Below are 25,353 nucleotides of genomic sequence, written 5' to 3' on the forward strand. Positions count from 1 at the left end.
CCAAAACAAAATGAGCAGAGGGCAAACGTGGAGCAACGATGAGGTAAAGTGCCTTTTATGAGCTCCTTGTGAGTTTGCAGGTGGTGAAAATAAAATTCTATGTACACGCAAGAATGAGCGCGCTTAGTCCAGCAGACGGCATTAGGTGTGTTCGACTTAAAGTGGCGCTGAGCAGATCGATCTTTAAGCTTTAGGTCTAATGCACCTTTTGTTTGGGGTGTTCCGTAAGTTCCGTCACAATATATACGTCATTCAAGCCGACCAATCAGGTTGTAAACGTATCACTATGCCTTTTGGTTCGGTGTCTTTAGGTTCGCTGTCAAAAATGCCAATGTGAACGCTAAGCGGACCAGGACCAAATGTATCATTTTCCTTTTTGGTCCGGACCAAATGAACCAAACGAACCAAACTACAAGTGTGAACACACCCTGAAATAAAATAAAATAAAAAAATAAAAAAAATCAGTAAGAAATTGCAAGTGAATTAATTACAAAGAAATGGCAAATAACACATTGAATTAAACATGAAATTTTGAAGTACAAAGACTGAAACATCTTTGTTTTATTTACAACGTAAAAAAAATCTATTTTTACAGTGTACAAAACGGTCAATTTTCTGTGTAAATCATTATATATCATATCATATAATTAGGTTATGCTTATGTTTTATGAATTAGGCCAGGAGTCCTTGGAACTCTACTACTTGAAAATATGTCCTGTTTCTTGTGCACGTAAAACCTCACAGTAGTAAAAAAATTTGAATTAGGACCTTCAGAAAAGGGCAAATTTGTTTAGTTTTTAGTAGGGCTGTCAGTCGATTCAAATTTTTTATCTAATTAATTACATAATGTGTCAATTAATTAATCGAATTAATCGCAAACTACATTTGGCTGTAAAAAAAATACCCCCAAAAGATTATTTAAAGCTATTTTTTGTGTTAAATGAGAAAGTATTAAGTAGACATTACAAATAGTAGCTTTAGAAATAAATGTTTAATTTAATTCAACATAAAATGTATTACACGTTTAGGCAACAATGGGCTAAAATAAACTATGGAACATAAAAGAAGATCATTTGAGAAACATCTGTTTTTTTTTTCCGTTCATGTCATTGGTAACCAAAACAGCATTGTTACCAACAGTCTTCAAAATACCTTCTTTTATGTTACAGAAAAGAAAGTAAGTCATTCAGATTTTAGTAAATGATGACATTTTTTAAATGAAATAATACTCTAAATAAGAAACTAAAACTGCCAGCGGTAATATTTTTGTTGGCAAAACCAAAAACAGACAATATTGTGTTTAAAATATAACACAATATCAACTGCAATATTTACTGAATTGTTGTAAAAAAAATCACATTCGGGACAAACAGCACTCGTGTGATTGCTCTCGCTGTTAATGTGATATCGCTTATCATGTGATATAAATATGACAAACTCATACAGGGGCATTTTTTGCCCCAATATCTTGAATTTTTGGGCATAACTGCATTTATGGAGTTGTTGCCCTGCATCATATCAAAGTCCCTTTCTATAGTCTTTTGATCATATTTGTCAACAGTCAACTGTATTAAATACTGTATAAGATTATGTCTGGGGGCGGGGCCAGTGCGTTAACTGCGCTAAAATATTTTAATCGCGTTATTTTTTCATAACTAATTAAAGCTGCAGTCCGTAACTTTTTTTGGTTAAAAATGATCCGAAATCAATATTTAAGCAAGTACATAACCAGCCAGTGTTCAAAACTATCGCCTTACTTTAGCCTGTTTCACAACGGTTATCTTATAATGACTTATAATGATAGTGGTACAGGTAGGTTTTCGCTGGAAATTCGAGCATGCCGCTGCGTCATTATGTCACGTCTGTAAACATAAAGAAGTTGTCCCCGCTTTCGAAGGGAGCATAATTAGCTTTTAGAAATTCGAGTGGTATGACAATTAGAGATTAGACTGTACAGAAATTGAAATCTACTCGCTTATACACACTATATTAACATAGTCAAGTAATGCTGATGTTGTTAACATTAACAATTTGAGAATAAAGTATAACAATAATAATAATTTGCACGGTTTGATGTGATATGAGCTGATTTAGATTAAATCACCATTGGTAGCACGATTTATTGTAATGCTTTTTTCCTCAGTTGGTCAGAACAAACGTGGCAGACTTGTTACTTACTTGTTCAGATGACAATATACGGTGAAAATTCTTATTTGGGTCATATATTCCAAGATGTAGGCTAGAAACTGTGATTCTGAAGTACAGTAAATATCCACACCGGTGCAGTGACTGACTGCCACACATACTCCTCAAAACATTAGATTAGTCCGCGCTGGAGCCGTGCCGGTGCACAACCCACGCAAGCTAGATAATTCCGCACACAGCTGCAATTGCAGGTTTTCAAACAGAGATGGCAACAAAGAGGCAAAATTTACGGACTGCAGCTTTAATTAAGTTAACGCGTTAAACTGACAGCCCTAGTTTTTAGTCATACATTTTAATTTAAACATTTATATAAGTTTTCTGACATTAGTGGTAAGAGCTCAGTACTTCATAGAAAACATTGCGGGGGTTTGTACTATTTTTTTGAAGCTCTGGGTGGTTGCACAACTATGGCCTAAAATACATGATATAGCAATAGCAATGATGCTATGGTTGAAAAGTGAGAACCAGTTCTGATTCAGAACTACCAAACATACCAAAACCAAATACAGAGTTCTGGCATGAAACTCTAGATGGTGCAGTCCGATAGGTCTAGCTCAATCTGAACTATGACATCATTATCACATGGCACAGCTGATTGGTTCTCTCCTGTATCGCTAGCCAATGAGCGAGCTGCTTACCATGCCAATCCCTCCGAGAGTTGTCATAACAGAAATTATTTTAATGATGTTTTGTTCCAATAGCAGTTGTCAAACATCTGCTTTCATTCGCCAGTTTGGACGAAACATCATACTAAAAGAGAGCAAGTTAATTATTAAATAAAATGTCTACAATAAGAATTATTTTTGATTTTATTATTTTAAATTATTTTAAATAAAAAGCACTCAAGGCCGTGTCATATTTTGAATATATTCTCAATACATACATATTTTATAAGTTAAAGTGGTTAATAATGCCAACAATGAAAAACTATGTAAACATTATTTTTGAAAGTTGTCAATTAAACAAAGATTATTGGAGCATATGTTGTACAAGAAAATACTATTTCAGTTTTTCTACTTCAAAGTTGTTTAATTCAATGTGCAACTTGCCATTTCTTTGTTTACAATGCTTATCTTAGTAATTATTTGTGACATTTACTAGCAATTATGGAATGAAAATTATTTTAAAGCCATTTTTACAAAAATGTTGGATTTACATCAACATATCTTCCTGTAACAAACATGTACAATGACTAAGACAAATATAGCCAACTTGTACACTGTCATCAGTCCATTATAGAGATTCCAATCATCTCTGAATAAAGCTCCTGTCAGCAACAAGCCCCCACCTCCAGGGAACAAAGTGGTTGCATAAAAGGGTCTCATTTGTCCCACACTATTAACCTTTGAAGCAGGTGATTCATGCGGTGGTGTGACAGCCAGTCCCTCCAACTCCCACACGGAACATGAACACTGGTGGGAGTTTGTGAGTGTGAACAATTCTTTGCATTTAAGTGTCTTCATTCTCTCTCTCTCTCTCTCTCTCTCTCTCTCTCTCGCTGTCCTCTTCTGATAAGACATGTTTGCAGCTGGTAATGTGTTACAGATCATCACACACAGCTCTGAGAAACCACATATGAGCTATTTCCTCTTTCACACGCAAGATACGTGTCAGTGTGCGTGAGCATTTCCACCTCAAACGCATCTGATACTCCATGACATATCTGTGGGGACGTAGGCATCGTTTTGAAAAAAGAAAACCAAAACATTACCAAAAGAACATTAACTTCTAGGCTTTTTGAGTGTGCAGAGGACAGGATTGCTTTTAACACACATAGCTAAGCTAACAACCTTTAGCTTTTGTGCTTTGTGCTGTAGTAGTCTCAGCAAAATGACGTTTATTGTACTGTATGTTCTCTGTTGTAACAATTTCTATTGGCTCATATTTAGGCTATTAAATGTATACTAAGTATAGATGTTAAACCTAACACTAAATCTGTGTTCTAAACCCGAGTGAGCTGCAATGCTGTCTACTGCCTACACAGGCAACTGCCTTCCAAGACAGCATGCTAACATTCACAGAACCACATAGACATCAACTCAACACACAAAAAGAGCTCTGCACAGAAGCTTAGCATGTTGCTAAGCTAACAACACTATACTCAAAAAATATATAACATAAATATTAGGGGAAAAAAACTACAAAAATATTTTAAACAAAAACAAACTTTTAAAAATACCTAATGAAATACACATATATTATCAATATTTCTCCTGCTTTCTCCACCATCTTGGATTCAGTCTGACTTTAATTTGGCCAAAATGGGGTATTATGAGATTGCCCGTTGTCAAGTTTCACATTTTGATTAATAAAATGGGCTTGTTTTGCCTATTTTATCAATCAAAATTTGTAATTTGACAGACTTACACTGAAGCAGGAAACCAAGCAATATCTGGACACAAGAACATCACAGAGAATTAGTGATTGGATCTTTTGACTTAAAGGGATAGTTCACCCAAAAATGGAAATTACCCCATTATTTACTCACCCCCAAGTCATTCTAGGTGTAACTTTCTTCTTTCAGATGAATACAATTGGAGCTATCCTAAAAAATGTCCCGGCTCTTCCAAGCTTTGATGTTTTGAAGCATGGCAGCTGGTTTGAGCTGTTTATAAGCTGGTTATGAAATGGTCCTGAGCAGGAGCTTGTTGCTTAGGAACAGCACGTGACCAGCTTAAACCAGCTCAAACCATGCTTCAAAACATGCCAAACCAGCATATGCTGTTTTTTCAACAGGGAAGGCCTTTATTAACCCCCCAGAGCTGTGTGGAGCACTTTTTATGAAGGATGGATGCACTTTTTTGGACTTCAAAAACTCAAAACCCATTCACTGCCATCATAAAGCTTGGAAGAGCCAGGACATTTTTAATATAACTCTGATTGTATTCGTCTGAAAGATTAAAAGTCATATACACCTAAGATGGCTTGAGGGAAATCATGGGGTAATTTTCATTTTTCATTTTGGGTATCCCTTTAAGTCCTGTTTACAAAGGACAATAAATATAGTGATAACTATAAATATTCTATGAGAAGTCCACCCCACAACTATAATGATAATGACACAGGGGAACAGTATCATTGGGATCACTTACAGAACACTTTTTTTCTAGATGTTGAACAACAAAAACACTGACAGTCAATCAGAAACACCTTTAAAGAACTGACAGTTGGCAAAACTGCAGCGCATGCTCAAAATAAACAACATTATCGTCTATTGATGTGGACGCTAATATAGTTATCATTATAGTTACCGCTATAGTTATCACTTTTGGTTTGAACAGGCCTTTAGACCAGTAAAGATCCACCTATCAACACCCTCAGCATGTTTTGGCTACTTCTGTACAGGCAAACACCACTTATATTTTCTTCAGAAAATTGTTCAGTGCCTTTAAAGAAAAAAAATTTCAACATTTTACCCAGTATTTGTGCTATTTAAGATTTACAGTAATGTATTGTTAGCTTAGCAACATGCTAACTTCAAACTCGGTTTGAAAGTGTTGAGTTCTTCAGAAAATGTAGCTTTAAATTCTAGTTGCATTTCATGTTTGAACAAACAAAGCTGGTCCTTTATTAATATAAAGTAACTCCCCGTGAACGTACAGCGGTGCTATCAGTCCCATTCTCAGTTAACAGTCCTGCAAGAGAGGTCAGGTATCTCATCTAATCCAGGGTGCGTCATAGAAACGGTGCCTTTGAGTGGGCCACAAAGCTATCCAGGCAGATGGCTGAGCCTGTTACATATTGCAAACAATAACCAACATCTGTCTTTCTGCCGTAGCCAGTAGTACCTCAACTAGGAGGTGTCCATGACAAAAAGGAACAACCTTTCCTAATTACAGGAGGATGCTTTTCCAAGCTTCCCTGAAAACAGTTTTATGGCCTTTCTTGTACATATTCAAGTTTTTATATGACAGATAAACGCCAAAGGGTGACTTTCACCTGCAACCTATAACAAGGGGCGAGACATGGTAGGAACCTGGGTGTAAGACTACACCTTTCCTGAATGTTCACGCAGTTTAGCACTTCCTGTCTGGATGGATTTGCAACTTCCTTCTGCTGAAATGGTAGAAATGCTGTTATTATAACAGTTTTTTGTGCATTAGTAAGTGTTAGGCTTGCCTGTTGTGGCAGCTTTTAAGGGGAGTGTGCTTTTTTCAGAGAGAACAAAATATGACTCAATAATGAGAACCGGTGCCAAGGGAAAAGAGGGTGGGGGGCCCTCAGGTTTTTGTTAAGTGTACTCTAGATCCTTCCTATATTTTACAACTGATATGTCCTTTTTAAGATTATTGTAACAATATGATATGTTAAAGCGATTGAAAAATGTCCTGTGTTTTGTTTGTCCATAAAATGAAAGTCAGTGGTATTCAAAACCCTTGACAGCCCTAAAAACTTCCAAAAGAGGGGTTTTGCAGCGATGCCATAGAAGAACCATCTTTGGTTCCTCAAAGAACCTTTCAGTGAACAGTTCCTAAAACAACCACTTTTTTAGTATGAAGAAAATTGTAAAAATCTAAAGAACCTTTTTTTCTCCATAAATAACCTTATGTAGAATGGAAAGGTTCCATGTTAAAGGTTCTTCGTGGAACCATAGATGCCAATAAAGAACCTTATTTTTAGGAGTGTATGAACAAAAACAGTTTAAACATTCTTCAAAATATCGTATTTTATGTTCTGCAGGAGAATTTGAAACAACATGAATTTTCATTATAGGTTGAATGATCCTTAATAACAGTTTTGATATAATACCTTGGATGCATTTTGTTATTGTCCAGTGACATGAAAAATCAGAGAAGCTTGTCATCTGTCAGGTAAAACATTTTTGTTCCCAAACTCTAGCTCCCCAGCTGTTAACCTGTCCTGTAAATACCCTCGGGGGACGGTCCATATAACTTAACGGCAAGTCAACAACCCACAAAAGCTGGAAGCGATAACAAAACATCCTCAGGCAACCCATCATATCACTTACCTTCCAAGTTCTTCACCAATATCATAGAAATCCTCCACTTTTTGTTGCTTGAACACAGCCATTCCTAATGTCCTCATTGATGATGATTGTGTCTCGGTAAACAGGGGACAGCAGGTCAAATCTGTCTTAAGGTGTCCCTCGAGAAGCACACAGGCTTAGGGAAGTTCTGCAGATTTGTAGGGTGCAGCTCTGAAAGTCACAGGCACTCACATAAGCACTTGTTCCAGCATGCTGCACTACATTCCTTCACTTCGAAGAAGGTGTAAGAGCATGTATCTCATCTTTCTCACTTGGACGTACTGTATAAGGCAATGTGAGAATGCCACAAAATATACAGTTTTGCTTACTGGTGATATAAGGTATGAAGGCACCAGACAAAAAGAGTCTTATGTAGGATAAAATTGATGTATCAAGTCATTAAAAGTGATCAAATGACTTTCTTTAGAAGAAAATGAGGGTTCAATGTCATGAGAATTATCCGGTGAAATTTAGACTGCTGTCAGCATTTGTTTCATCATATACTGACTTACTGTTTCATTGTTATATAAGTAAAGAATATAAACTATATTGATAATATCATGATAAACATTTACCTTACAGGTGTAAGAAAACACACTGTAGGCTACTGTTGTTTGTTGTACTCTATAACTAAGCGCAACATAATAACCATGAGAAACATTCACACCATAACATCGCTTCCTATATCATTGCTCACAAGTTTTACAAGACACACTGAACTACAAGAAGAAGTAGCTTTGACACTTTAAATGAATAAGAAAATGTGGGTTGTCTTACCTTTTCTTTTAAGAAATAACACTTATTTTACTGTATTCCGATGATATTTGTAGCATATTCCCGGGTTTAAGCGCGTCTCTCGCGCAAGTCGCGCTGTTGAACTGAGACCGGAGGAGCGCACGCGCTTACGTTGTCAATCTCGCGCCACCTGTTGAGCGCAGCGGTGATGTCAGATTGGCGATTCTTTCCAGTGAATCAGTTGAACCGGTTCAAACCAATAAAGTCTCGTTCAAACACACCGGTGTAAACGAGTCGTTTAGGAAAAAGGCATAGTTGAGCTGTTTTCAAATTAAGATGCACTTAAGTTTGATTTAAGTAGAATTAAAGAAGTAGGCCTAATTCATCTTTTTTTAATCTAATGAACATTTTAGTCTGACTGAAGACGTATCGACTCGATTGTATCTCGGCATGTTTAATACTTGGACATGCTAATACTTGGACAGACAGATGAATAAGTAAATAAATAAACAAACAAACACCACTGTATTGTAAACTTACACACGACTGACTTTCGGAGAACGGACTTTCGAATGAATGGAGAACCAAGTGAATTGATATATTTGGAGAGAACCAAGAGTTTGACAAGTGCGGTAAAAAAAAAAAAAGTTATTATAATAGCGGAAATGTTACAAATAATATGTTCTGTAAATTGGGATTTGAGACAAGCTGTTCAAACTGTTCGAAAGAACCGAATTGAGGAAAGAGTCGGACTTTCTTTCATATTTTTGAACATATAAGTCATGTCCGAATCGCGAATGAGTCGTTCATGTGATTCGGTTCCTTTACGGTGATTCAGTCAAACCCGGTTATCACCATTGGATTTTGATTTGACAGAACACGCTGTGAATGCTGGGGTCTGGGATATAAATTAAAAAGTAACTATTGTTAACTATTATCGCCATCTGCTGGACATGTTAAGCAACAACAGAGGTTGCATCTGTGTGAGACAGACTAAAATAGTCGACAAATATATGGGTAATATGGGTATTGTATTTTTTACATGAAAATTACATACAGCCTGTGTATTATTAACAGTAGCCTATATTTTAGATCCTGCACAATTTAATATTTTAATATTATATAACCATTACAAAAACAGGAAGAATTTACCCCTCTCTATTGTTGTGCTTATGCAGTATTTCCTGTAGAAAAGATGTAGAAAGACCTTTGCAGCTGTTGTATTGTTTATGGAGGAGGCTACGGAGATGTTTAAGAACTACACAAACAAAATTAAAACAATTGTATGCAATAGAAATTTATTGGATGATCATGCATAAGTAAAAAAAAAAAAGAATCAGAATTGGAGGATTATGATGTCACAGAACAAGATTCAGAAACATAACAAATAATTCCATAATTTTGTATACGCACAAAGGCCTGTGCAACGCATTGCGTCGAGCAACAGCATCAAAGACGGTTTGAAATCATAGCTTACTCGCTGAAGACATAAGACAACTACTATAGCTCATATAACATACTTGACGGCTAAATAACATGGAAAATACGAAAGATTATCTGGACAACGAATGTCCTAACAAGTCTGAGACTGCAATTTGTAAAAACAGAATGAAATATGCAAACGGGCTTAGTTTGACTTAAAAAAAAATTTAAAAAAAAAAGAATAACACATTTCTATTATAAGGGAATTGTGGGTGACAAAATCTACATGCAAAAACATGGCCATTATGAGAGACCGGCTCTCACAGTAAAACCAAAAAGCATCAGTTTTACATTTTTGTTCGTCTTGACATTTGCAGTCATACTAGCAGGTGATAAAATGTATAATGTGTATTCAATACCATTATGAAATGGAGTAAAAGATATATCAACTGCACTAAATGTACTTGCGCTGATATGCACAGCTTTTCCAAGCATACATGTTTGTAACACATGACATACATTCCCTCATTAGACAGACCCTTATGGGTCGTTACTCCATTTTTAATTTTAAGTGAATTTCAGAAACAACATACAGTACAACACGAACACTTTCTTGGAACCTTTGAGAAAAACAAACAAGCAAAACCTCAAAATTTGAGCAGCTTCAGGATTCGCTGTGGATTTTAGACTGACAGCAAATGTGCATTTTGCATCTAGAACCTAAATACACAAGAACATGCTTGTGAAATATGTTAAAAAGTCATGTGATATGGCAGGGTTTGGTAATCAGGTCCTGAGCAGACAGGAAGTACTGGTAGGTAGATCTAACACATATTTGCGTTTTGACAGTGAATTTAGTTAAACTGAGTAAAAGTACCGAATGTTTAGAAAGAGGGCAGGCCTCGAAAACTTGAATTCTATTTATATCAAATATAATACAAGTACTGATATGATTATTACAAGTAAATGAAGTTTAATAAGTACGGCTGGAAGAAAAAGTGGTGGTGTCCAGGATTGTACATCCTAATATGTCCAGCATAATGTAAGTGTATAAGAATTTTGACACTTGTCCAATCCGCACCAATCATTACTACCTAAATGCAAAGTACTTTAGTTACTTGAATACTGATTTTGGTCAATGTACAAATGGATGAAATACTGGACAAGACAATGAAAAAAAGACCACCATTTTGATTAATCCAAAGGAATACTGTTCTTTGGTCTCTCGAAGTCACAGTTTGTTGAGTGAAATACGCTAAAAAAGAAAAGAAAAAAGAATAAGACACAATGTGATTGGCTAATCAGCTTTGCAGGTCTGGTGTCTTATTGGCTATGGTTCAGCTGTCCTCCTCGTCGTCACTGATGAGTGTGCGGCCGTCCAGGGTGGTGTCTCTCTCCCGCAGGAAGGTCTGACGGATGGCTTCCAGCTCGGTGAGCTCCAGACGGACCTTCTCCAGGTGGAATGTGCGGCGGTTCTGGATCTGCCTCAGTGGGAATGGGTTCATGTCCACAAAGGCCATGCTCATCAACTTCCTATGAGAAACGCAAGATCATATGTGACCCTGGACCACAAAACCAGTCATAAGGGTCCATTTTTTAAAACTGAGATTTATACATCATCTGAAAGCTGAATAAATAAGATAGGACGATATTTGGACGAGATACAACTATTTGAAAATATGGAATCTGAGGGTGCAAAAAAAAAAATCAAAATATTGAGAAAATTGCATTTAAAATGGTCTAAATGAAGTTCTTAGCAGTACATATTACTAATAAAAAATTAAGTTTTGATATATTTACGGTAGGAAATTTACAAAATATCTTCATGGAACATGATCTTTACTTAATATTCTAATGATTTTTGGCATAAAAGAAAAATTGATAATTTAGACCCATACAATGTATTGTTGGCTATTGCTACAAATATACCCGTGCTACTTATGACTGGTTTTGTGCTCCAGGGTCACATATATAACATAAGGTAATAAATAAATTACAAATATAATAAATAATAGATCATGTTTATGCAAAAAGGTAGTTGACATGAAACAAATTGCTTTCCCAATTCTGACAAATCAAACAGCAAAGTACAATATATTATAAACAATAACTGAAACTACAAATGAAATGTTTCCAAAATATTTCAAAGCATTTTTAAGGAAAAAAATAGATCATATATAATAAGAATTTACTATAATAATAAAAAAATAAATAATAATAATAATAATAAATTATTATTATTGTTACAAATATTTAATAATAATATAAATAATAATTTAATAATAATAATATATTATTCAATGTATTATTTATGATAGATAGATAGCGTTCCTGCAAAAAATACATAAATATTTATAATATATTATAAACAAATAGATATTATCTGTGTACTGCATTATTATTATTATTATTAATAAATCAGCTGACGTGTATCAAGTTGTTTTCCCAACGCTGATGAATCAAACCCACAAATCGAAATGATTACAAAATATTTAAAAACATTTAAAAAAGAGAATATAAATGAATAAGCATAATTATAATAAATAATAATAATAATATAATATTATTTGTGTATTTATTCTTGTAAATAACAAGTCCAAAAATAAATAAATAAAATAAATGTAGCCACTATAAATTGTATAGTATAATAAGTGAAATAAAGTGAAAATAATAACTAAAAAAGTCTTTAAAAGTGTTTTTCATGATCATTTATTGCTATCCCTTACACCAGAAGCACAAACCTTGCATCCAAGATTGTACGTGTGAAATACCGAAGGTACTTGAAAATGGTCATGGTATCCTGGAGCTTTAGAAATTCTTCTTCTTTGTATTTGAAGAGTGCAAGAGCAAATCTGAAAATGATCTAAAAAGAGACATCAAAACATATCAGCACACATGGAGTCCTGCCACCCTGAAACAACCAGACAAATGTGACTCAGTAATAAGAAAGGAAAGTATTAAAGTATTATCTAAGTGTCTGAGGATTTACAATGCTCATTTTAGATTTGTCAGTAATCTCATGTCATCTGTATTGTGGTTATATAAACTATTACTTAGACAAAAATGAATAACTCCCAGGCTTCAAGGGAAAAGTATGCATCAATGGCATACAGTCAGTGAACAGCTGTTTGATTTATAAGTTCAGTAGTATTCTATGTTGAAGGTCCATGTCTACATAATTCTCCATACCTTGGGTCCCTCATAGAGAAAAGCGTCCCAGATCTTGAAGAGGATATCACTGACCACACTGTCCACAAACACAACCAGGAACCAGTTGAAGGTGATGAGAGAGGTGTCCACCTTATAATGCTCAAAATGAGCATGAAGCCTGGGTAACTTCTCGCACATCAGGTCCTTCAACACACGCTGATCTACCTACATCAAAAACAATCAATTCAGTCGCCATTAGCAGGTCTGGCAAAAGCTCATTTTGGACTCTGCTGCAGTCACACGGCAGCAATGAAAAGCCGTCACTAGCAGCGTGCCAATAATGTGGTTTCAATTGAAAAGCACTTGGCTAGTTACTCTGCATACGAACATGCGGTTAGTAACCGGAATCTAAGGTAAAACATGACACTGTTCATGTTGCATAAGGCCCAAATGTGGTAAAGTTTGCTCAACAAGCATGTTCATGTCTTGTCGATGGAAAGGAGCCTGAAAACTCAAAGTCATTGTGACAGATGACAGAATAGAAAAGAGATGTGCCGTTAGCCTGCTGCTAGTCAGTCATATCCAGCAAACAAAGACATTGTGAAAGCCCCGTGCTCCAATCGCCAGAGTTTTCTTGACTGTGAAAGAGAGAACAATCTTGAAACAGTACCTGCGAGCCTAGCAGTGTTTTAGTGTAATAGTCACGTGGCATGAAAACCTCCACAATAGCCACGAGACACCAGAAAGCGTCTTCTTGGTCCAAATACAGAAGAGCAATAGCTGCCAGCCTGAAAGAATCAGAAATCTCTTTCAGATCTATAGATTTTAAGATGTTGATGTCACTTTAGACCAGTGGTCCAAACTCAATTCCTGGAGGGCCACAGCTCTGCAGAGTTTAGCTCCAACCAGTTTCAAATCACACCTGCTTGGAAGTTTCTAGTAATCCTGAAGACATTGATTAGCTGGATCAGGTGTGTTTGATTAGGGTTGGGGCTAAACTGTGCAGAGCTGTGACCCTCCAGGAATTGAGTTTGAGACCACTGGTTTAGACATTAAGAATGAACTTGAGAGCTGATGGAATCGCTTGGATCTGATACCTGTTGAGGCCTTGGCAGTAGCCGATATCTGGATTCCTCCAGGAGAAAGCCAGCAGCACGTTCCTGAGTTTCTGGATGCCATCCGAGTCAGGAGAAGCATAGTGCTTGTTGTTAGGAAGCGTCCGGAGAAGATCCAGCTCTATCTGCTTACAGGCCGGGTTTGGTTTTTCGTTCGCCGTGGACAGAAGGTTCTGGTAATAGTCTTTTGACACGTCTTCACGCATCTTCTTCACATGGAAGTTCACGCACCAGCTCCACACCTTGGAACGGTGGTTATGGGGAACTCCACTTCGCATCAGCGCCTTAAGCTCTGGAGATCGAACCATCTCTCTGTTCATGGTGATGGCCAGGTAGTTGTCCCACTTTACTCTAACTGAGGTCTCCTGGTCTGTCAGGGAAAGGGACTTCAGGTCTAGCGCTCTCTTTTTTGCTTCGAGTTTTTCCTCGTCATCCTCCTCCTCTGGGACAGTTTTGAAGCCATAAATATCATACTCACTAAATGAGAAAGAAAACAGTATCACGGGTTATATGGTTTACAAGCAATTTGCAACAAAAGAGCCAACAATCTTCAAAGTAACAACGCCAGATTTCATAGTAATAAGCAACTAGTTGGCGTAATTGAAGATGAATCCACTCAAGAAGAGCATGACATGTTCTGCAGAACCAGGAAAACATCCTGTTCCTGTAGTCAAGCAGCATTTGAAGAACACTAACAAGACCAAACATGCTTGAAGATGGGATCTTCAGAAGTGTGGCAGCACAAAAATGAAAGTAAACAAAAAAAAAGTCAAACTGGATGGTGACCGAGCAAGTTGTACAGTTTGATTTGGTAACCGAAAGTTTGAAGTGGCCATATTCTAGAATTCTGTATCATTTTTACCTACAAGTACCTACACTTGTAATGTTAGACAAGGTTTCTTGTACCAACAATCAGAATTTTCCTTCTGCATGACCAAGGCTACCTTCTCCCAGGCTCTTACAATTAAACCTGAATTTTTTGCTACTGTACCTTTAAGACTGCAATATGTAAATGACCTCTGTTATGACCAATTGCATATGAAATTAATAATTCCGGAATACTGAAAACATGTTGATATCTTAAAGGATGGCCAACTTTTTTGCAGCTGAATTTGCATAAATGATCTAGATGCACTAGGGAGGTATACACTTGTAAATAAAAATTTTCGTAAAATGATACCTGACAGCATTGGGTTTGAGGATAGGGTGTTCCTGCTGGTCTGCACTCTCCACCTGTAATGCATCTTCTAGTAAGCGTGTGATGACCTCTCCACTATGGGTCTGCTCTGAAGAGGAGTAAACGGGAGACTTCACTTCCTGTAGTAGAACCAGGTACTTACTCTCCACCTGACACAGCTTGGCCTCCAAACTGGTGCACTGTAGAACACACAGCAAAGGAAAAAAGAACATGTGAAGAACAAAAATGATTCCTCAGCAATCAAAAACATGCACAGGCAACCTTGCAAAGGTTGGAATGCTAGGGAAAAGGAAATGCTAACATGGGACATAAGAAATCATCTGCAAAAACATCCAGGGTGGTTTGCATACAGGGAGTAGCTAAAGTCACAGACCTTTGCCTCAAGTGCTTTCTCTCTGGATTCAGAATTTCTTCTTAAGACCGTCAACTCCAGAATCTCTTTGTTTAAGAAGTTATTTTGGGATTTGTAGCCCTGAAGGCTGTCCTGGAAAAGTGTAAAAACCCAAAAAGATGTATGTGAGACACCAAAAATAATGTACAAAACAGTCATTAAGTGTTTATAAATCTAAACTTCAATATATAGAAAACTACTACCAAAAGTATTTGAGACTTTAATTGGTCCTGAGATAAAAGACTCAAGACTTGACTTAAGCCCTAAACACACTGCACGATTTTCAGCTGTCCCAGACGAAAGATTGGCATCTTGAAATAATCGTGGCAATTTCTGTGATAGTGGCTCCTAATCGGTGGTCCTGTGTCGTACAGTGAGAGAGGTTCAAAGACGATCGTTGTCACGGTCTTGCGACCATAGATAGCCTACGATACAGCATGATCATCGCACAGTGTGTTTGCTGGTACGATCCACGTTTACTGACCAACCAATGAAAATACAACATGAAATCAAAGCGACATGGCGCTAAAACATAAAACTGCTTACCTCGAGCTCTTGTCCCTTCCTCTTTCACCACTTCCACTTTTTTCCAGCTAAAGTGTAAATTATCATGCTCTTTTGTTTACCACTAGCGCATGCTGATGACGTTTTATTCTTCTATAGTAACGTGCGTCATAGCATACGAGTCAATAGGTGTCATCATCGTACAGTCTACACACATGTCGTAGCCAAGTTTATTAGATCCATGTCGCATAGTGTGACATGCAGTGATCTTATAGGATTGCTAAAATCGTGCAGTTTTGGGCTTAGACTTAGTCTTATGCCTTAGTCTTGCAATCAACTCTTGCCTATGTCAGATATATTTCACCCTAAGCTCCCAATAATTCATAATCTTACAAACACATTTATATACATATTCAGATATAATGATTAGTACATATATTAGGATGTTCTTGCGCTACCTTCAGGATGTCCAACTCTTGTTGTTCCCTATTTGCGCTAGGTGAGTTGCATTCAGCCGACTGGGTTCCTTCATTACCACTCTGATGGGAAAGTTTCACGATGACTTCGTCCTTGGCCTGAATGGTCTCCATGAGCATGCCCAGCTGTTCATTTATCTCCCCAACTTTGATCTTCAACCTCTTCAACTCCTGTTGAAGACTCTCCTTCTCCAAGGCTAGCTTCTCCATGTGCCAACAAAGGTCTTTGATCTGGGTGTCCCGCTCTGCCAGGGCTTTGTCCACCTCATTCGCAGCTTGGTTATGACTGTGAAGCCCCATGTTCCCAGGAGACACTGTGGAATGCCAATCGCATTGGGAGCTACGTAGTGTTTGTTGGAGAAGACGAACCAACTCCTGGTAGATGAGAATACTGTGTGATGCTCAAGCCTCTGAGATAGTTCAGCAGATCAATTACTCGGATAAACTACTCAAAAACACCAACTGATCAAGCAAAATGGGGATCCTTTGTAGTCATTGATTAGTCTTCAATTCCTGAGGTCAAAGTTTGCAATGGTAGCCAACTCTGGTCCTGGAGGGTCACTGTCCTGCAGAGTTTAGCTCCAACCCTAATCAAGCACACCTGCCTGTAGCTTTCTAGTGATCTTGAAGACATTAAATAGCTTATTCAGGTGTGTTTGGTTAGGGTTGGAGCTAAACTCTGCAGGACAGTGGCCCTCCAGGACCAAAGTTGCCCAGCCCTGCTCTAGAGTTCAGCTCCAGCCCTAATCGAACACACCTGAACCAACTAATCAATGTGTTCTGAATTACTTAACAGGCAGGGGTGTTGGAGCAGAACTGTTACAGAAACATAGCCTCCAGCAGCAGGGTTGGCTACCCCCTGCACTAGAACCAGCTGGCACTTGTCTTTACATATGATCGACTAAATTACTCATTCATTGTTTTTTTACTTTGCTTGGCACAATAAATATCAAGAACACTTGCTTTGGTAGCACTCTTAACTGGGGTCAAAATAAGTCAGGGGCTAGTCTGGGATGAAGTAATTTGTGTTACATTTTGACCCTAGAATAGTTTGGTTTTGTATTAGATATATTGTTTACCAAATCAGATCAACATTTTGGAGAAAGGTTTTAATAACCTTCAGCTTTCAAATGTCATTTATTGTCATGGACTGGTGTATTATCACCAAACTGATATAACAAAAAAGAAACCTGGAGATGAAATAAAGTTAACCATTATTCTGTACAAACATTCCATTTACCAGTTTCAAAAGTCTGCACATGATGCAACCTGAACTATGACAAGGAACTGAAATGCAGGTTCAAAGACCCATTGCTCAGTTTGTTGTCTTTGGGTCAAATTTTTGTTTTAATTTCTGATAGATACTTTTCTCAGCTTTTTTTTTTTTAAGTTGTAAAATGTAATTTTTAGTAAGTTTTTCAGCATGTTTTAATAAAACACAACAGTATTTTCAGTCATTAAGTTTCATCACACCTAACTTAGTGAGTAACTGAACACATTTTTTTTTTGGAATATGCAAATCGTAAAAAAAACATGTTAATAAAATATTATCAATAATGTTGTAATTATGAATAAACACAGTATTGTTTATATGTTATACAGAATCATTATCTAGAGTTGTTAGTATGTTAAAAGCACAGCCAGGGGCAAAAGGGGAACTTTTAAGGTAAAAGCACAACAACAGTACCCATTTTGTGGTTCTCAAGGCCCTTGCTTAAGATGTGCTGACACCTTTTAGAAAAGTACACAGAAATATACGGCTGATGTAAGAAATGGCTTACTGCACCAAAACTTGAAGGTAGATATAAGAAAAGTCTTTGAATTATAAATGTAGAGGATGAGTAGAATATTTAGACACTGTGTCAACATTCACTTGCACATGGGAAATCCCCATGTATGAGTACTACAAGGAATGAGGAACTATTAGCAAACAGCTATAAACAACACCCTATAAAAAAAATCTGTTTTTTAACTGCAGCCTGCCTTTGCAGTAAGACTATGTCAGCATGGTACAACATGGGGAAAAAATGTAACTCGAAATAAAATAATTGCAGACACAATTGCAGGATGGGATTGCAAATTAACATTTTATACTAACACCAGCTTGCTTAAACACACCACAAAAATAAAACAGTTTATGACCTTCGAGGATGAAACTTAAGAGCGTCTTAATGGCTTAAAAAAACACTGGTCCCTACTAGGGGTGGGCGATATGACCAAAATCTTATATCACAAAATGAGTACTTTTATTTCATGGTACCGATACATATCACAATATAGTTATCTTTGTTTTAAATAAGGTCTTTATGATATCCAAATTTTGATAGTATAGACATTTCATAATTCTTGTCACCAGTGTCAATATCACACAAAAAAAAACTAATACTAGCCTAAATTTAAAACAAAACAAAACGTAAACTCAAGCTCACTGAGGACAGGTAAACAGTCAGCGATTAAATAAGAATAAAAAAATAATTACAAGCAATAGCACAAAAAACAATAAAGTAATCAAATGTATAAAAACACTGCATATTCTTCACAGTGTACACTAAATACATATTTCTTCTTATTAAAGTTACAAAAGTGATTAAGTCAAGAACAGTGAGAGATTTTCTCTCTTTTGTCATTTGATTAACATGATTGACAAAGAGCAGGAATATTAGACTGCTGCCACTTTAAGAGCTGCAAAGATCCAATATACTGTTACACATGTTTTCTTTCTCAGCTGTTTGCTTTCATTTAAGGCCTAAATTGTTGTGTTTACGAGGATAATTGCAAAAACGGGCATTTTGACACATACAAGTGTGTATTTAACCGTTCAAGGCCTATAAAGCGGCAAAAATAACTCAACTCAAACTAAACTTTTAAACTCCCGCGCTCTATGTGCATCGTCTTCATGTGCACACACCTCTCTGACAGCGCTCAGAAACTGAATAGCGAAATGAGTTCTCTTTCGCTGCTGATTACGTTTCAATGGCTTAAAATCATTTGTTTTTAAACCGCAATGCTTACAAACGCATGCAAACAATAAATTTGCATGACCAAGTAGCACAGCAACATCACGTGAGCATGTAACCGCGATAGAGACGATAGTCCAAAATCTAGATCGTGTCTACCGGTATATCACCCACCCTTAGTCCCTACCTGATTTACTCATATCGTACCTTCTGACCGGCGAGCTCTTCTCTGAGCTGGTTCTCTTGCTCCTGCAGGCGGTTGATCTCCTCCTGCTGGCTCTGAATGTGGAGCTGCAGTTCGGAGGTCTTGGTCCCGTTAAATTCAACCGGCGAGCTCTCTGCACTGCGGCTGGGTTTCCCAGAGCCCATGTGAAAGGGCCGTTTCATTCTCGATGAGCTGCGGAAGTCAAACGTGAACGCTGAGCCAATGGAGTCTGTGGGCAGTCAGGAGTGACAAGACAGACACAGTTTCAGAGGCCTTCAGTTTCACTGAATCATCTGTGTATCATTAAAATGTCTGAACGATCATCTTACATCGTTGAAGGTGAGATGGGCTTTCCCGGCGTTGGCTGTCAGGTGGAGGTTTGTGCTCTGGTGTGTCTTTGGCTGGAGGATCCACCATCTCCCAGTCCTCACTGCTGGCTGTGTAAAACATACTGCGCCTGTTTTCTCCTCCTCGGCCGGCCCGCAGGTGAGACATGCTATTTCTGATAGATGGTGGGAGAAACAAGGAAATGTTATCATGCAATATAGGTACAGAGAAGCAAAATTCATGTAATGTGTAACAGTATTAACTTAACCACAGTATATTGCCAAAGACTGAACTTGCTACTACTGTTGTCAAATGTTGTCAGAGTTCATTCAAAACCTGGAGATGGTAAAGAAATTCCACTTAAATGTAATATGGCATACGTGTTACGTTTGCTGTAGAATTTCCAGCTATTTTAGTTTGTTTATCTTTGCTGAAACCCAGATTCAGTCCTCTGGTCGACTTCAGCATTATGTCATCCAAACAGACGCGTCCAAAGTCTTTTGGAAAGTTTGAAGAAGAGTTCACACATGGCAACAGTTAGGGAAAGTAGTTAAACATGAATAATTCTAAATCAAGATACAGATGTACCTGTAATTTTGTCCATTTGTAATTAGATATGCATAAATAAAGAGTATTAAAATTGACAAATTCTTCTGTCTCAACCACAATACTCAAAATACTAATTGGGATTTACAGTATAACTTGTCAGTTATCAGACTATAGTTGCATCTGCCAAAATTATTATTACTTTTATAGGTTTCAGTCTGATTAGGCTAATGTTGAAAGCAGATAATTCTATAAATTGTATTATATTAATATAATATTAAGACAATATTTTGAAAGAGCATATTCTTTTCTCATTAAAATGTACTTAAGCTGCAACTAGCACTTATTTTGATAATCAATCTGTTGATTTTTCTAATATTAGGTTTCTAATAGTTTCTATATAGGTTTCTATACAGTAAAACTGTATAGAGATTTTCACATTATCAGACCAAACAACAACAGCTTTTGTCCACAGTTTTAAAGCATTAGAAGAGTTAAATTATGAATAAATAAAGAAATATAAACACACACCCCATAATACTTGCTCTGCATGCAGGATTTCAATTAAATAAAGTAAACCTTGATGCCAAATGATGCCCAATAGCTGTCCATCCTAGCGTGAGTTTCCCAGCCTCCTACCTGATCTCAGATCCCCAGTGTCGGAGGGAGTTGAGAGCTGCGTTGGGTTGTGCCACAGGGTTACGCAGCGACTGGAGCCCGACCAGCCCATCACTGTCCATCTCCACAGCAAAGTCACTCCGAACACTTTCCATGCTCTCGTTGGGCTTCTCACAGAGCATTGCTTCTAAAACAACACAGTCACAGTTTGAGTTATCAGTGTTCATTTGCATTTCTCAACAGTCACAGTAAATCTGCACTAAAGAGAAACAAGTAATTTCATCCTACAAAAGGCCTTTTGTATCCCTCATTAACATATGCTAAAATAATGACTTAATTCATAAATAGCCAACAAAAATTTTTTCATCAACTCTCATCAATGTTTCTTGAGGGGTTTTTCCAACTAACAGTGGTAACAGGGTTGACAGTTTGTTGTATGAATAAATACTGTATGTAGATTCTGATTAAAAGAAATTTGAAATTATGATTTATACATAGATTACATAGATTTACATAATGCATTTTTAAAAAGAAATTAAAGGTGTTTCCCCAGGTTATGCAACCCTGTTACAATTAAATATCCCTTATTAAATTAAACAACAATTGCTTATATTTGTAAAAATTGCATTCTTTTAAGAAGTGAACTGTGCAAAGACAAATGTCTTCTCTGTTTTTAATATAGTTGTTAATCTCTGTGTTTTTGTATTTTTGTCCATAGTGGACAATCTTAAATGATCAACCCTGTTACTGTGATTTTGTACAGTAAAGAATTGATTATAGTAAAGCAGATATTTATAGAAACATCAGCAATAAACTCTATTTCTAATAATCACCTTGTAGTTCCATGCACAAGGTTAGTAATGTCTAAATAAATTATCAACCCTGTTATCCCTGTTAGTTATCTTGCAGCATATATGTGTATTAATTTGTGTATTAATATGCGGTCAGTTCTAAACAAACATGTCGGTTGACTTTCACCTAGAGGAAGCGTTGCTATGGATTATGGACTTGTATTTTGGCCGGAAGTCATGTTTTAAAGTTAAAACCCCTTAATGATACATTTGTTTATGACAAACATGCAGCATTTCACTTCACTAGACGTTAATTGATGGACTGGAGTGGTGTGGATTATTGTGATGTTTTTATCAGCTGTTTGGACTCTCATTCTGACGGCACCCATTCACTGCAGAGGATCCATTGGTGAGCAAGTGATGTAACGTTACATTACTCCAAATCTGTTCTGATGAAGAAACAAACTCATCTACATCTTGGATGGCCTTAGGGCGAGTAATTTCTCAGCAAATTTAGATTTTTGAGTGAACTATTCGATTAAAACACCCCACTAAATCAGTCTGTTTATATGCTGAGCTATAATCTTCATATAATGAAAATACAGTATTTTGGAAGTATCAGAAACCACTACATAAATTACTCTCAGACTCTAGTGCAATAATAATAATGCAGACTCATATTTTAAATATAGCTGTACTACCATTAAATGGGACAAACATTAATGTGATACCAAGAAAATGTACTATAATTTAGCTTTACTTTACTATTGTTATCATTACAAAGGTTAGAAACAACGATGTTAATTAATTTAATTAAATGACTACTGCATAGAGGTTCATCACAGGTGCATTTGTTTCTGTTAATTAAAAATGACTTGCTAACTGACTGTAATGAGGAAGCACACTGACTTTTTGTTTTGGTTCTGCCTTTTCGACTTCTAAAATAATACTAAATGCTACAGCTATTCTCATACAGCAGAAACCACAAAACTGTCTGGGGCTTTAAAGAACCTTTATAGTCCATCATTTAAAAACAGAAATCAAGAAAAACTTTGTATACAAAACTAATATTCATGCAATTTGACCAAGACCAAAAAATATTTTAAGGTTTACAGCTGATTTTTATCATTCTTTCTTTCAGTGCATTGTGTGTTCGTCACGGTTTGCTAACTTCTCCATATATCTCACCTGCATCTTTGGCCACCAGGCCCGTATGTGGATAACACGGGGTGGGGGAGCACCAGCTGTCTCGGTGGCCGGACATGTTACAGAACTCCCATCGTTTCTGCTGTAACTGCTGCAGCCAATAATGCATCACCTGCCTGTTGGGCGCCTGCACGCAGAAAGGGAAAGAAAAGTAGTGTGAAACCAAGGCTCTATTTTTGCTCTGTTGTTTTGTGGTATAACAGTAGTCTAGGGAGGAACAGGGTCAGGTGTGAATGTGACTGTCCCCTTTGAGAATCATGATGCTTGTTTCGTTCTCAGTTCCAGTTTACGGTTCGGTGATGAAGTTGCTCTTTAACTGTGAGAAACAAAATATATTTAAAAACAGAAAAAGCTTTAAACACTAATAAATATTCAATGACTGTATCCACAATAAAGAAAAAAAATACAAATCTAGTTTAAAACACAAGGTTTTAGAATCATACTATTCATGTTGGACTCATATGCCTTTGAAAATCTTTACATTTAATTAATCGCATCCAAAATAAAAGTTTTTGTTTACATAATAAATATGTGTGTACTTTGTATAGTATGTATGTATAAATGTACACACATACAGTATATATTTTGAAAATATCTACATGTATTTACATGTATATATTTATATTCATATCATTTATATTATATATAAATGTATTTAATATATAAACATAACATATTTTTCTGAAATATATACATGCATGTGTGTGTATTTATATATACATAAATATACACAGTACATACACATATTTTATGTACACAAAATATTTTATTTTGGATGCAATTAATCGCGATTAATCATTTGACAGCACTAATATATATATATATATATATATACACACGGCTCATCTTCAGTCAGTACAGGCATGCTGGGAACTGCGCCAGTCTCACTGACGATCTGTTTGAAGACATTCCCTTCAGCCTAGATCCTGATCACAAATAGCTACACCACAGCATCATGAGGGCCCGAAACTACATGCAGTGTGAAATACATTTTCTAGAAAATGAATCTGAAGTTGAGAAAGCGACATCCTGTTACATTACTAAACAGATTCAGATCTGATAAACCGCTTTCTGTGTCCAGCGAGAAGACCAAACTACTGCAGAGCTTGCACAATTACAACAGCAATCTTGTGTTATAGTCCTACATTCTCCAGTCATGAGGCAAGATGTTTAGAGCATTGATGAGTCCAGAATGTTATATTGTATCCTGACAACAGCTGAATGACTGAGCCAGTGTGCTTTGTGTAAAGAAACATTCCCATCTCAGTACATGTGTCCTTAAATAAATATTTTAAAAATCTGTCATCCGCATTGTTATACTATAATTTTAAGGGCTGCACTTTACATATCCATAAACAATTTACATTAAACAATTAAATTAAATTAAATACAATATTTAAAATAATATTTTCAGTTTTCATTTTCATTTTAGTTACAATTTTGTTGTTGTCATTTTTATTTGTTTTTATTAATTTCAGTATATTTCTCATAATTTTTTCCATAACATATTTTTGAAATACATTTTTAATTATTTTTATTTCATTTTAATATTTAGTATAATATTTATAATTTATCATACTATTTATCATAATAACCCTGATATATATTGGTATTGTTTAATATGTCTTTATATATATATTTATTTATTTTTTCATTTCATTTTAACTATAATAACCCTGATAATAGGAAAAAGGAGTGAAATTATGCATGCATGACAAAATCGTGCATGCATAAGTTAAAATGGAAAATATTAATTTATGCTCAAACATTAAAATACGCTTTTGACAGTATAAGGATGGTCTGTAACCACTTGTTGCAAGTACTCCAGTTAGTTCACAATATTAAAATGCACTAAGATAATCATCTTTCGATATGAAGCCAATAAATTCAGTGCAGTTAATCTTTCTATGGAAAACAGTTTCATGCATTTGATTTTTATTAGCATATAGGCAGATGTATAATATCAATATACCTTCAGCAGGAACTCCTTCCCCTCGGTGTGGATCTCAAAAAGCCCCTCTTCCACCTCCACATCATAGTTGAAACAAGCGTCCGCTATTTCAATGTGTCCCAGTGGAAGGGCGTCTTGAGGAGTCTTAAAATAATACAAGTAACATTTCCTGGGGTCGTACACAAACCAGCGCGTTTTCAAGCCTCTCAGTGGCCCTTTCCCTGTCAGTTTGTTCAGGTAGCCGCATAATTTGGCGCTCTGCTCCTTCGTGCCATCGCAGTCGGACACATCGAAAGACCTGGCCGCCAGGATCCGGGAGTTCCTGCTGGGATTGGCAGCGCTGTCATCCTCTTCATGCATCTTTCTCTGGACTTTCTTCTTCTCTATCCGCGGATACAAACTTTCCATCCGCGGGACGTCACGTGACTTCCATTCTCGTGCTGCTGCCGCAGAGGATGATGGGACATGTGGTTTTACTGTCGTTAGTGTGGGAAATATTGTGCTAACACCAATGTATCTATTTGAAATATGGTTTAATATGGGATATTAGCACGAGATCCGGCCAAAAA

General features: G+C 36.5%; 2 protein-coding genes across 4 annotated transcripts in view; both read right to left on the reverse strand.

The window, feature by feature from the left end:
- Positions 1-8,093, reverse strand: part of dapk2b (death-associated protein kinase 2b) — a 35,166-nt gene extending 27,073 nt beyond the window's left edge. For both annotated transcript variants that reach the window (XM_016575330.1, XM_016575329.1), the window contains exons 1-2: positions 7,970-8,093; positions 7,175-7,363 (exon numbers count right to left, since the gene is read on the reverse strand). In XM_016575330.1, the coding sequence (XP_016430816.1) occupies positions 7,175-7,251 (77 nt within the window). In that variant the 5' untranslated portion in view covers positions 7,252-7,363; positions 7,970-8,093. The remainder of the gene's footprint in view (positions 1-7,174; positions 7,364-7,969) is intronic.
- Positions 8,094-9,724: 1,631 nt separating this feature from the next.
- On the reverse strand, positions 9,725-25,199 carry LOC107757764 (TBC1 domain family member 2B-like). 2 transcript variants are annotated; one of them, XM_016575333.1, is made up of 13 exons: positions 24,806-25,199; positions 22,816-22,960; positions 20,858-21,020; positions 19,675-19,847; positions 19,348-19,574; positions 16,166-16,558; positions 15,186-15,296; positions 14,795-14,991; positions 13,597-14,091; positions 13,170-13,287; positions 12,539-12,724; positions 12,091-12,212; positions 9,725-10,882 (listed from the first exon to the last, which is right to left on the reverse strand). In XM_016575333.1, the coding sequence occupies exons 1-13, from the start codon at positions 25,190-25,192 to the stop codon at positions 10,687-10,689; spliced, it is 2,913 nt and encodes a 970-aa protein (XP_016430819.1). In that variant the 5' UTR covers positions 25,193-25,199; the 3' UTR covers positions 9,725-10,686. The 2 variants fall into 2 exon arrangements, with proteins under 2 accessions (XP_016430819.1, XP_016430818.1); XM_016575332.1 differs by having other exon boundaries at positions 20,858-21,023.
- Positions 25,200-25,353: the final 154 nt, after the last annotated feature.

The sequence above is a fragment of the Sinocyclocheilus rhinocerous genome, unplaced genomic scaffold (genome assembly GCF_001515625.1).
Source record: "Sinocyclocheilus rhinocerous isolate Xijiao unplaced genomic scaffold, SAMN03320098_v1.1 scaffold204, whole genome shotgun sequence".
NCBI lineage: Eukaryota > Metazoa > Chordata > Actinopteri > Cypriniformes > Cyprinidae > Sinocyclocheilus > Sinocyclocheilus rhinocerous.